General features: G+C 40.0%; 1 protein-coding gene across 3 annotated transcripts in view; it reads right to left on the bottom strand.

The window, feature by feature from the left end:
• Positions 1 to 67: 67 nt before the first annotated feature.
• vgll4b (vestigial-like family member 4b) overlaps positions 68 to 14,548 on the bottom strand; it is a 36,821-nt gene continuing 22,340 nt past the window's right edge. For 2 of the 3 annotated variants that reach the window (XM_026307667.2, XM_026307666.2), the window contains 3 exons: positions 6,357 to 6,621; positions 5,857 to 5,974; positions 68 to 5,059 (listed from right to left, as the gene is read on the bottom strand). In XM_026307667.2, the coding sequence (XP_026163452.1) occupies positions 4,803 to 5,059; positions 5,857 to 5,974; positions 6,357 to 6,621 (640 nt within the window). In that variant the 3' untranslated portion in view covers positions 68 to 4,802. Of the gene's footprint in view, positions 5,060 to 5,856; positions 5,975 to 6,356; positions 6,622 to 9,203; positions 9,410 to 14,548 lie in introns of those variants that run through there. The other variant, XM_026307668.2, reaches the window with a different exon arrangement.

Here is a 14,548-nt window from a genome sequence, read left to right on the forward strand (position 1 = left end):
AATAACCGCCCACTTGTACCATCTGTCTTAACTGTTGCACAGCCACAAAGACACCCACACAGTCACAGTGGTTTGAAAGCACTTTATTGTTCATCAAGGCTACTTTACGTACAAAAAAGGTGGCCTGCCAAAACCTTTTTAGTAGGAGACACAGAGCCACAAATTGTTTTCTTGATGCAATTTTTTTTTTTTTTTTTACAGTTCAGAATATTACTACCACTAAGTACATGCTACTTCCATTTCAAAAATGACCTGTAGAATGTGGTACGATTAGAGTAAAGACCACCTCCTCTTTGATTTATCTGCACAGCTTTAATGTTTACAGATGCAGAATGGCCTCCCCAGATGGGAACTAGTACCACCCAGAGCTGGTGTGTTAGATCATCTCAGCCTCACTGACAGGCAAAGAAGCAGATGAACCTGAGCATCAAGTATGTACGAAAATGCTGTGGTGTGATGTTCATCAGCTAAGCTTTGTTAGAGTTATGATTTCAGTGATGAGGACAAGTCAAACCAATCTGACAGATGTTTGATGGTTTTTACTTGTAACTCAGTTCCCATCTGTCGACCAAAAACAGTTATCAAGACTTTCACAAACCGATAATTTAGATTGCTTACATGCAGTGGTGGAAAATTTACCTGCCTGCTAGCCCGTGACTAATGCTTATTTTTACAGTTACATGGAAATTATTAGGAACTGGGCTGGCTAGATGTGGTGGGCTAGTGGCAAAATGATGATGTTCCATTAATGCAAAACATGCTAACTGTTGCAAACTGCTCACAAACCCTCTAGAAGAACAAACTCTTTTTTGCTCAAGTGAAATGTTTGTTCAAATGTCTCAGAAGTCACATGATCAAACGATCCAACCCGACTGCACAACATCGGGGACCAATGGAAGTAGCGATTGTCACTGACAAACCAGTGGCTGATTGTGGTCTCATACGTTTACTGTGTTCCTGCACTTGAACCTTTACTCTAACAAGACAAGCTCTATAAACAAAAAAAGATCAACTTTTTCACAAAAAAGAAAATGCAATGATTACAATATAAGGACAGGGAAAAACAACAATTAAATAGCTACATATCATTAACAAATTAATTGATCCTCAAAAAATACCTACGATTTTTTTTCTCTGTACATTCGTTACGCACAGCGTAATGATGGTCTTATAGTTACCTATTATAAAAAAAGTATTTTTTTATTAAGTGATTCTCCTACAGAATGTAGGGAGTGTGTGCCGAAGCAGAAAGAGAGCCTCCTACCTACAGGGTGGTAGTGAAATGATAATGAGAAAGAATAATAATAGAATAACAAAATCTTCTGGACAACAAGCCCTTGCCCTCATGTTTTCTAGCATGTTGCTAAATACAGCCAATCTTAATCAGGGTCAACTGAATCTGAGAGGAGGAGGTGTTACTGAAAAGATTTTCAGTGGCAGCTGAAAGTCTCCTGGCTCACAGACTGCTCACAGAAGCTCAGCTCCTGAAACTCTGCTCCTCACCCCCCCCACACCCTCCCGAACCATCCAAACTGCCAATAACCACCAACCAAACCACTATGAACCTGTCACAGAAAGCACATCTTAGATCATAGAATACACACTTGTTATGGAAATTAACACACTGGCAGTTGGGTTATAATTCAAACTTTTAGGTATCCGAAGACTCGAGAAATTTTAACATCAATTTCTGGTTATGTCACATCTGTTCTGATAGGTGAGGATGGAATGTGTGGACATTGTACAGCGCTGAGAAAGCATCCCATGTAGACAGCTCAGTAATAGATGTACTTGATAAAAATGACCTAAAATCAAACAAATATGAACCTAATTGCCCCTGAATCTCTGTTCAGAGACATGAAGTGATTCAGTATTTTTTAATACAGAATAACAATGAACTCTTAAGTTCAGCTTTTTGAGAGTTCTCTATGTTCCATGGTCTAAATTTCCTGGCACTGGTTGTTCCTTTGTGATACAGTATGGATTTTGGGCCAAAACATGCTGAAGTGGACATGTTGTAATTCACGGAAAGACACAAGAAATGCTGTTGGCAAGGAACTCCGGGACAAGCGGCCCTGGCCAGTTATTAGATCTGTTTGTTGATATGGAGATAAGGGTTTACAAGGCCTGTACAAAGTTCCCTATAGGAGGAATGTATGCCACCTTGGCGCAGGCTTTTATATATCAAGTCTGCTAGACTTGACTGCAGAAGTCTAGCTTACCTGCAGCAACAATCCAATGTTGTTCAGAAAAGAACACATTCAGATACACACAAAAAATGGCTGGACACCAAATCAGGACACAAAAGGTCAACTGGTAAGGGTTGATAAGAGTTTGTGCAGAAAAAACAATTATTTCCAATTATTAGCAAAGTGTTTAGTTTGCTAGCATCTGTGTGCTATGTTTACCAATCTACTACTGCAATATTATTTACTTTTTAGTTGCACAAAAAAATTTGAATGTGAGCGTTTTGTATCATCAGGATGTTATGAGGACAGTATCATCTTTCCTTACATCCAAAAAGCATCCCATCCCTAACTCTTGCAGCAAGAGTAAGGGTAAAGTTCTTTTAGATGAGAACCAATTAGACTGATGCTTTTGTGGAAAACAAGGCCGTGGAGACTAATCTGTGCCAATTTGGTGTCTCAGCTCAGTCACACTGAAGGTTAAGGCATCCTGTACCACCGATGGATCAACATCTTAAGAAAGTCTTTATGGGCTGCATATCCCAAAGCCAAATCAACACTAGAACAATCACTGCTCTGCTGTGGGAATCATGCTGAGATGGTTTTGAGTAACACAGCTCTTATCATTAAACAGAGCCTGTCCGGAGGCTGTCCCACCACAGATGTTTGTTACCATGCTGATATTAATGGAAAACAAAAATACAAAACTGTAATAATAACAACAATAATAATATGGAGTACGACTGACCCAGCAGTGAGTGTATAGTGTCTATGTCTGTTACTGACAACAAAAGAAGTAACAACTAACGTCCGAATGAAAAGGCTAATATTAGCTAAGATTGAAATGCTTAAAAACACTAATAGATACCAGCTATTAAAAACAAAACACAAAACATGCATCTGTAAAAGCATTACTTTACCCTTAAAACTTTGTAGAACTCAACCAAAACCACAGTGTGTAGGATGAGGGAGGGATTAGCAGGGTGTAAGCCAGATATAATTACAACACCCATGTTCAAAGAGTTACAAAAACAAAGGTGTGTTTGAAGAGATCGGAATAATCTTCTCTCCCCTGGTTGAAGAACCAGACGTTGGGTTTTTTTTGTGTGTTTTTTTTTTTTCTTTCAACCACAAAGTGACATGCACCGTCATCTATCCCCTCATCACTGTCAGCAGTTGAGCCTGGGAAACACATCAAAGCACATTGTTCAGCAAAGCCCAACCTTCATCACACGGCAGGTTGTACAACTGTGGACAACTTTTCAGTCCTAATCTCCCCTCATAATGGCTGTGGCAATGTCCATCAACACCACAGTTAGCTGATCTGATAAACTCCCTGGGCTTGTACTATTGTCATGCAACAGCATGGCACAATTTAAGCATGTGTAGTAATTTACTTTGGTTTTGCCTGGGCAGCAAAAGATTTATCCATGCTGATACCAACTCAACACAGCCTACTTAAACCGGATGAAAGTGTAGTTCTCACGACCTACAAGTAATAAAAAATCTAATTCTCAGCACTATGCAAATTTTCCACTTCAGTTTGGAAGTGGAGTCAATTTGGGTTATGTCTTGCTTCTTCCAAGACATTTTGTATTTGCACATAGAGCGCCAACAGGGGAATTTTTATATCTCTACCATTTTCTACTGCCCAACCCCAGTGGCATGAATTTCCAATTTTTCAGAGACAGATTCAATAAATAACATTATAATGAGGCTTGTACTGTTTTGTCATGGCCCGGGATGAAATTATGACCGGGTACATTTCTGACAGGAGTTATTGGGAGGTCAAATATAGGTCCCAGTGAGCTGGATTTTATCAGTTTGATCAGCTTTATCAGTCGGTGAGAGCAGTGTCAGGTTGTGATATTAATATGCCACGCTTTACCCTCTACGAGAGTAGTGCAAATCAGACCAAGTCGATCACTTAACAATTCACATACAGTAACAAAATCACCAGAACACACAGGAGAGAGAAGGGAGGTGAGAAAGTGAGGGAGGAGATTACAAGATGGGATTTTTGTTGTTTTTGTTTTTGAGGTGGGCATTGATAAACATTAGCATCTGAGGTTTCTTTGGTAGCACAGTTAGGTGGTCTGGGATTGTTGTTTCCAAAGTCTTTCTCTCATCTTTTCCTGCAAATGTCGGGCATCTCATAATGCAGAAGCAATACACAAAACTACTGTTAAAGAAACAAAGTAGAAAAAAAAATTAATAATTAAAACACCGCCTGTCCTCTCTCTCTTTATGTACATATAACTACAGACACTTGCTCAGCTCCAAGCTTGATATGCAGGGATGATGAATGACTGGAAGGAGCAGCTTAATGCTCTAGTCAGTCCCCAAGTCGAACCCTCATCACTCATTACTGATAACTGTCTGGTATTAGCATACCAGGGGACAGAAGGGGAAAAAAACAACCATTTTGTTATTGCTTGATTGATCTTCTATGAGTGCATAGAGAGAGAGAGCAGGCTTGAAGGTTTTGGATGTTTTTAGCAGAGCAGCAGGTGGGCATTCCCTCTGGGATGCTGGTGACAGACCAGGAGTGACAAGGGAGTGGATGTTGGAGCTGCAAAAATTGGAAGGGGAAATCCCTCTTAAATCCCTCCCCCTTCAGGAGACCACAGAAGGGGAGTGGTTGTGATTGACCATGTGACTGTCAGGGGAGGAGTTTGGGCTGCTGCCAGACGACGAGGGACTCCCCTTATTTTTGATCTGCAGCCAGGTCTCACCCAGCGCCTTAGCAAAGTGGTCATCCACGGAGCCTGTGATGGACACAGAGTTGGTGGCAGCAGGTTCAGGTTCCTTGTAGTTCTTCCCAAGGCTGCGGCGAAAATGCTCCTCAATTACAGGGTCACACGCTATGTTGGCTGGAAGGGGTAGGATAGGAGAAGGCAAGAGTGACTTTTCAGCTCTCATAATGAAATGAGAAATATCTCAAAATCTCACTTGTATAATGGTCAGTGGGCAGTTTATTGCCCAGCATCACTTAAACATTGGCAATGTGTATTTTAGGTCAGTGGAAAAATAGTGACTTCAACATCTACTTCCCTCTGCCACTGCACTCTAACAAAAAAAAAAAAAAAAGTCAAAGTTTTAAATTTCATTGTTGACCTCAATGAGGTCATAGGGATTTGACTGGGATCATAAAAAACAGCCACAGTAAAGTTATCAACCCACAGAAAAATTGGATGACACTCAGACAGGACAAATAAAACCTCAAGTGACTTTCTAAATACAGCAATAACCTGAAGTACCATCACAACAAATGAAGTGCTATAAACAGAAACTGACACTACGAAAACTGGAATGTATTTTTTTTTTTTTTAAGCATCACTCGTTATATAAGTCTGTCTGAATGTGGAGACTATGAGCTGCTGTATTTCATCGGGAGGGTGTTGTGCTCTTGGGAATAGGTTTCCCACAAACTGCACTGGATGGGAAATTAGTTTAATTCCAAAACTATATCCATTTTTAGAGACAAGCATGGCCAATACAGATCATTTGGTGATAATGAGTGCTACTTCATTGCCGAGAGATTGTGTTTGCCCATTAATGCCTCTTAAACATAAGTTCTGAAAAATACAGCCACTGTAACATATCTGAATGCAGAGATGTAGGATGTCTGTCTGAGTCTACATGTATGCATCTGCATAAGTGCACTCACTGTTGATTCTTCTGTAGTTGTTAGCGAGGTTTGAGCAGCCATTGTGGGAGACCGGACAGTGAGAAAGGTTGCAGTTGCGATTGTTGGCTGGGGCGCATGTGATCACTGAAGGACGATTCTGAAACACAAACATTCAACTTCAATGTCAAGTGTACATCAAAACCAACTATAAATTCCACTCTTTTATAACAATACAACAAGAGGTTGGAAGAGAAGAGTAAATATAAAGAGAACAGAAATAGAAATGCAGACAAAAAGGAAAAGTTTAAGTTTAAGAATTAAGTCCAGATGTAGGTCTGACATTTGAGTGAAACAGTGATTCACTGACCACCAGGGGATTAAAACATTTACAGCTAACAAGCCAAATTTCTACTTTGACCAATAAAGTAGCTATGCTGATGAAAGCATACTGGTCACACTACCAGAGTTGAAGTTTCACCTCACAATATGTTAATGATGGAGTCAGTTTTGGGGTCAAAAAAAAAAAAAAAGCATGTTACCTGCTGGCGCTCCACGGTGCTGACTGTGTGTGCCATTGTAGTCATAGCGGCTGCACTGCTGCGTGCCGACTCCACCATGCTGTTTTTGGTAAGTGCCAGTGGTTGGTCCATACCAACTAGGCTAGCCAGAGGGTGATGGTGATGGGCGTGGCTGTACAGGTGGTTGCTGTGAACTCCCAGAGCACTGGGGACCACCACACGTTCGATGGGGCTCCGGCTCCGGTCCTTAGAGATGGCAGAGCTATGATAGTCTCCGTTCGGTTTCCTGATGGAAAGATGTAGAGTCACATTCAGTCACTGGTGTGGACAGAATTATACTGACTCTGAATCCTTATTTGTTTTCTCAAAATTTTCTGTTACAGAAGTATATTGTTCCTTAATATTAAAAAAGAAATGTAATAAGAAATTTGCTAGTTTAAAAAATCTTTTATGTATATGACGGTGGATCCAAAATAAACTATTGATTTCCAAACCCTAGCCATGAGGGAGCTCAAAACAAACAAAATAAAAGAAGACTGTTAGTAGATTGAGTAGAAATATAAAAATTTGAAAAAAAAAAGGGGTGACTAATAGTGAAGAGATATAAAAAGGAGTGGGGGTGAAAAGAGGCTCAGAGAGAGAGAAGATGTGGAGAAAAAGGGAAGAGTAAAGGACAATTGTAAATTGCAGTCTGTGTCACATACTGTAAGACTCAAAGAATACTGAATTTGTACACACACAAACTACTTCTCAGATTGTTGGAGGTTTTGATAAGACCTTTTTGTACAAGCACTTTTTTACACACACATACACACTCTTTTCTAGGAAGGAGGAAAGAGCCCTCTTCTAACTCTATCCAACATGGATGAAATCCAAAAGCTGTCTCTGCACAGAGGGACGAAATGGGCAAAGTTCAAAGCTCTGAAGTTTCCTCAGTAAAGCAATTCAACTTTATCTCTCCAGTGAGTCTGCAGCCAGCTGCACTCGCTGCTGTCAGATGTCAACCTCAAAAATCCTGCAGTGCTACTAGAGCATACACATGTCGACATTTGATTAAATCTGCCAGATGTCACTGACATCGTTGTTTTTGTACTTTTTCACTCAATTAGTATTCTACAGCATAGTGTCGACAATAACAACCATGAGCTGAATACTAAAGGTGAAAGAAGGCAGGCTGGCCACACTTTCCACATGAAAGAAAATTACTTTCAACCTCAAAGAGATCCTCATCCCTGCAAGCGGTGAGCTCATATTTTAATCATTGAAAAAGCAAAGATAAGGATAAGGGACACAAGTAATGACAGAAACAACACAGATTTTGGCCTCTTTTTTTCAACTCACAGCTCTGATGATAATGACTTTAATATGTTTGATATGCTGTGAAATTGCTGTGCCTGTTACTGAGCACATTTGCACTTTAACAGGTAGTAATTATTTTGTTCAGTGCGTCAATTGTGGTCTGTGTTCTGTGTGTGTGTGTGTTCAACTGTGTATTACACCCTTCCTGCAGCTCCTCCACACCCCCCCCCCCGTACAATTTGAGGCCCAGTTACAGGGAACAAGAGTTACTGTACTTCCCTCTCACCATCTCTTTTCCCTCCAACTCCAGGCACCCACACACACATACAGCCATTCAGAAATGGGCACATTTACACCGACTTCCTTAACTGACATATATATATATACACACACACACACATACTATACAAAACAAGGAAGCCTCAACTGGGAAAATGTGATTACATTTACAGCATTTAAACAATTACAGATAGAAAATGACACATAATTCCCTTCTTTATCCTTCACCATTTACCGTGTGGAGGCATTTCTCCACTCATGTGAAAAAGTCTGAATGAGAATACATAGCAGACAGAGTGAAAAGAGAGGATGGAAAGGGCCGATGGCCAGCAGGCCCTTTAAGGTTTGTTTGGATGCAAAACAAAAAGTTAAGACAAACAGTTGTAGATCCATGTGACCAGGCAACCTGACTGCTGGGTCAAGCATCTGGAGCCCACAGCACCGTTCTCCACAAATAAATAAATAGTCTCCACAAAACTCAAGAGAGGGAGAGAGGAAAGAGCCGAGGAGAGATGGAGAGGGGGAAGCTGCATGTGAATGGCCCAGACTTCTACTATAAGAAAGAGTGAGGTCGGTAGTTTCCTCCATTTGTGCCGAGAGCTTACATTAGCAGAGAACCCCCCCCCCCCTTTGTCTTCCTTCTTTTTCTCTCACAATCCGCAGCAAACTTCCTGAGGGTTAAAGAGGGACAGACTTGGCAGTACTTGGGTAGATCCTGTCCGAAAGCTGACCAGCTTTTATGTTTTCCCAAAGTGGTATTAAGTTTTGGTTTATTTCTTATAAAATAGTTAAAAACGATGTTTTGTGGAGTTACACCATAATCATATAGAAAGCAGTTCATAATAATCACAAAACTGTGCTCTAGTGAATATACTGTTCATTGCCACAGGAAACACCAACTTTTAATTAAATGCTACAAAGTCCTCCTCCATAACTCCATTATCTTCAAATATAAACAAACCTCGATTAGCTAAGAGGGAAACAGATAATAAAGCTCTTTCTTTTTCTCATCCCCTCCCAGCAGCTGGAGCTTGAGTTTAAGTTGTGGAAGTTGTTCCAAACTTTAATCACTGCCAAAGAGCAGGCATGCCCACATCCTCACACAAAGAGGGGCCGTCGCAGGAGCCAGTGAACGGGATCAACAAATCTGACCAATAAATGGCGTAGCTGTTGAATCCACCACTGCCCCCGCCTTCCCTTTGCTTGATTGCCCACCAAACCCTGGACCACATTTCATGCCAGGGATCAGCCATTCAAAACCCACCCTGTGTCTTTGTCTCTCTTACTCACCTCTCAATTATCGCAGCTGGGGAAAGAGGGAAAGGATGGAAAGGGCGGATGGTGAGGGCTACACATGAGGAATGGGGATGGTAACAAGGGCTAAAGCTGATGAGAGAGTTGCCACAGGACAGATGAGAGCTAAAAGTGGGAGACAGAGACAGAGGAAAGCAGCCTTTCAAAAGTAAAGAACTCTGAGACATGGCACCAACAAAGGGGTGCCAAGAGACAAATTGAACAAAAATAAGGGACTGTGAAAAAAAGACAGGGCACAGGGTTGGTAACAAAGCTCAAACATATTTCACATAAATGTCAACAGGGTTAATAACTCACTCTACCATGTCAGAAAATTCTAATATTTTCATCTTAAAATCATATTCAGACACTAAGAGCTCTTTCTTGAGTCAATTATATTTTGAATACTTTGTGGAGCACTTCTGTGTTGAGTGCACTTCCAAGTTCAAAGTGGGATTTTACTTTATTGCTTACATTTTTTCTTTCTAGTTGACTAGTATTGAAAATGGGAACCATGTGACTGACGGCAGAATGGCCAATTGTTATCTGATGCTATTTTACTATTTTTATTTTACTCTGGGTTATGTGCAGCCTGACACTAGTGGTGATCACTGTGGTAGGTACTCATTGAAAGATCCCTAAATGTAAAACCCAGTTAGCCCAACCCTGAATACAGAAATGACAGTCATATATCCTGAACAATATTGAACTACACAGATCTGTCATTAAGTATAGCTTTTTAAGAAACCACTCACAAGATACTCTGTCTTCAAGTTAACCTCAAGTTAAAGATCAAGGCATCTTGTGTTTGAATAATTTAAAAAAAGAAAGTTGTGTGCCTGTGTTCTTTTTCTAACCCTGCTGACTTAACAGGCAGCTCTGTACAAGCTAACTTGCATAAAACAAATATAAACTACCAATGATTTTCAAATCTAGTGTGATTGGTTCAGCTTTATAGGGTTATATCAACTTGTTAACTTAGCTATATTTGAACTTTAGGCAAAGATACAGAAACTATAAACGTTCTAGGCATTTTCTCACAATTATGCTCCAGAGTCTTCAGACAAAACCTCACTACAAATCGTTGGTTGGGCAGAGGTTCATATCCTACTCCTTTAGGAAATAAATGGGGGGGAGAGAGAGAGAGAGAGAGAGAGAGAGAGAGAGAGAGAGATACACACAGGAAACATCTGGGAAGAATCAGGGCGTAGAGAAAAGACGACGACAAAAAAATAAAAAAGCAGAGGAGGAGGATGAAGGCTCAACCACAGGTTACAACCAGGCCTGTGAGGTCTACAGAAACCCACAAAATGGATAGACACATACAGACAGAGAAGTTGAGCCACAGGGCTTATCCAGCCTATGTATATAAAGTATACAAACATCACAACCCAGTTTACTCTGCTCAGGCCAGACTATAGTAGTGGAATTGAGCAGCAATAATATTTGCATCCCTTAAAATTAGAATAAGTCAAGACCCAGAGGAAATACATTTCAACAGATGTGTATTATAAATCCAGTATAAATCCTTGATATATAATATAAAATCATATCAAATTAATGAAAACACTACTTTAAATCTTTCTTATCAAAGTAAGACAGACTTTTGTATGATTTTCCAAACAGCTCTATATTTTTCAGTGCAAAAATCATATACATATTTTCCAGTTAACTGAATGCAGAGAGAGAGAGAAATGAAAGAATCTCCTTTGTTATCAAGGCTGGGACAGATCGGATATGGATATAACAAGGAGCCAAAACAAACAACAGACACACTGAAAAAAAATGGTCTCCCTCCTTTCCCCACATGTTCACATACTACGTAAATAGTCCCATGTAAAACAAGAGGGTAACAGTGACTTCACTAGCCTTGGCCACACTCTCTCTCTCTCCTTCTCACACACACTCACTCTCCCTCTCTTATTTTCTCCCCGTTTGGCCTCCATGAGAACAACGTCCATGAGAACAACTTACTGATGAAGTTCCCAGTAGAAAGCAGCTGCACTTTCTGTATGCTACAGTAACTTTGTTTGGTGCTTTTAGCTATATACGTATTAAAGAAAGCCAACATACACCTGTGAAAAGCATGTCGTTCGATCTCAGATCCCTGAAACGTTATTCATATCTATATTTTTCAGCAATAGAACAAACAGAACTGGTTCTCAGGTTAAAGTGGCATGACCAAGAACAAAAATTTGCTCCAAGCAATGACTTTCAACCATTGTTTGCTAAAAATACTGCATAATTTCAGCTACTCAGTTTTATCATAATCTGGCTATTTTTAAAAACAATATTATTCAGGGAAGTTAGTTCAACAAAGGACAACGAATTCCTAATATCTATAGAAATCAACACACTTAGTGCTGATTTCGCCTATACAAAACCTTGCTCTGTGACTGGCTCTTACTTTTACATAGCAATGAAACAGCTGAGTAAGTGGACTTTTACACTGATGGGACTACAACTGCAGAGTGACAGGCAGGCGAGCAGGCCGCAGCAAGCTTCCAGCCCACAGGCTCCAGTCAATAGGATAAGGCTTCTTTGTTCAAGACTCCTCCTACTCCCCAGAGAAAACGAGAAAGTAGCCCTGCTGCCTAACAAGAAGCCCACTCATCAGCACACACAGATGATCACAGATGGGCAACCACACATGCTTGTATGGACAGCACACACAACAACATATGTAAACACACGCGGGCTCAGTGCAGACATACCCATCACAAATACATACAAGTCTGCCAATAATATTACTTTAATATATATATGTAGAATTCACCATGCCGTAAAACTTTCTGTATTGCATTAAGGAGATTAAATTAAAGAGATACTCTTATAAAAGTTGGTCCAGAGTTTTCTTTCTCTTACCCCAGCCTCCCCTGACTTAAGCCTGCTGTGATTGGACAACAAAAGAAACCTGAGCTTCCACTTTCCTAGCCCCACCCTGCATCTGAGGTGTCAGGTGTCTGTCTGTATCAATACTTAAAGAAAATATGACTGAACTTAGAGACAAAAATAAAAATAAAAATTTGTCAAAAAGACACATTATTTAGCAACTGATATAGTTAACAGCCAGGAAAATTGTCATTCAAGCATTACAGTGGAAAAAGAAGATAATGAACAGTAAAGCTTTGAAAAATACAGAAACAATCACATTTGACCAGTCCCCCCAAAAAAAGCGAGTTACAAAAGCAGAAGCAGCCAGCAAAATCCAACAAGCCAAAATGGTGTCAGATAACCATCTCTGGACATCGAAACACTGTGTGCGCGTGTGTATGTGTGTGTGTGTGTGTGTGTGTGTGTGTGTGTGTGAATGAAGTCGGGAGTTGCATGAGTTTATTCTCTGGCTTTCAGTCTAGCTTTTTTCTAAGACCGTAATTTTCAAATTAAGCCTAATCACTGTACCTACAACTGACAGATGAGTTAAATGAAGCAGAAAGCTCATGTTATGTTAAATAAAGAGGAATCGATTGTAAAGTGTCCTACTGTGCTTTCTATACAGTTTTTTCTCACTATTTTTAGCTTAACATTTTCTGTAACGGCAACAGATTATTCCCCACATCAATATAATCACTGTTCTTTGGACAGACACAACACTGAGGAAAACAAGGAGGAAAACTTTTCAGATGCTTACTCTGCACGTTTCAACAAGTCACTCAGCTGTTACCTTAGCCAGGGAAAGAATAAAGAATGTCCTTAGAGAAACCTCAAATTAAGTGACTAAAAATAAGACACTTTTTACGATTGCCCTGAGGTAAACAGGTATCCAGGATAAAATAAATATCTTAATGAAGTTTGTGAACTAGAAAGCCCAGCAATTGAGTTTCCTTGGGTAGTAATTACAGCACTGAGAGTCAAATGACTTGAAGGTCATAATTAAAATGAAGATTAAAAAAAGGGATTATGGCTTATCACAGTTTACTTCTAGGAAATAATCATGGTTCAAGGAGCAGTTTAAAAGCTGTACACATCAGCTAAAGCTGCAACTGTTTTATTTTTAGGGCATCTAATTCTAACTACACAAAGTGGTTGTGTTAGAAAGATTTGGCAAGGAGTTGCAACCAACTGAAAGCTGATATGACAATAAGTCCCATTGTACTTTGGGACACCAACTGAAATCCGACGTGTGATATGTGAGCAAGAGCAATGTATGCAGAAGTTAACCGCATGGTGCATGAGAAATATCAGAGCGAAGAACAACTGAAACACAGAGTGGGAAGATGGATTTACTGCCTGGTTTCTCTGCAAAGTGCAATGCTAATTCTACCACCACTGACACATCAATAACAGAAAACAAGATGATTACGCAAATGTCAAGATGCACAAGCTAAACCTTTGTTACACAAGCCACAAGGTAAAGGAAAAAAGACCCTTTCCCTTGTGCCACTAGAAAAACTTTAACAGCCACAGATTCCTAACTACAAAGAAACAAATAAACATATACAGCTTTTGCAATTCATGTTGCTGTGTGGAGATTCACCAAGTAAAAGCCTTTATTCCATTCTGGGAAATAAATGATCTAAATAAACTACTAAATAAATATTATTTATAATTGTTAAATCATTATTAATCTGGAGAATATGAAGACCTGACAAAGTCATAAGTGTGTTCAGTTACATTGTAGGGTGTTGGCAGAGGTCTGGGTTATACTGCAGGAGTGATTTCAGAAACTTCTGTGGACTCTGACATTTCAACTCTGGTTCACCATTTCTATGAATACAAGCTGACAACAGCTGACACGTATTCAGATTTACCTTTAAGGCCTGAAGGTGGTACATAAGCTCAATTCAACTAAATGGTGAGGTAAGTTTGTTTTTGTGTGTAAATGTGTATGTGCCAGCAGGACAGTGTGTACTGTGTCTGGATCTACCCATCCCTCTGTGTTCGCACATATTTAGTAATTGTGCTCCGTTAGTAATCCAGGGCTTCCATTGTATGCCATTTACTGTGTTCCATTGTATCACTTTACAGTCATGGGGACAACAAACAGGTGATTGTGATGAAACAAAATGACAACACCAACCATTAATTCTGGACATTATCCTTGTTTTCAGCAACAGGCCATACTGCCAAGAACTAGGAAATATAACTGTGCAGCTGTACCTAACTCTACACCTCTTTGACTCTCTCTGCAATAAATAGCAATGGCTGGAGTCCCATGACTGACTCAGTCAAACCGAGAGGTTGGGTTGGGGGGGGGGGATTTATTTGCTCTGAGTCCACTGCAGTCCTTCACCACTGCTCTCCAGAATCTCTGGAATCTCTGGAAGTGGGAATAGGGGAACGTTGGAGATGTAATTTTTCTGTTGTGCAGTTCCTGTTTCTAAGCTCCCATACATGTGTGA

Source organism: Mastacembelus armatus, chromosome 5, assembly GCF_900324485.2.
Source record: "Mastacembelus armatus chromosome 5, fMasArm1.2, whole genome shotgun sequence".
Classification (NCBI taxonomy): domain Eukaryota; kingdom Metazoa; phylum Chordata; class Actinopteri; order Synbranchiformes; family Mastacembelidae; genus Mastacembelus; species Mastacembelus armatus.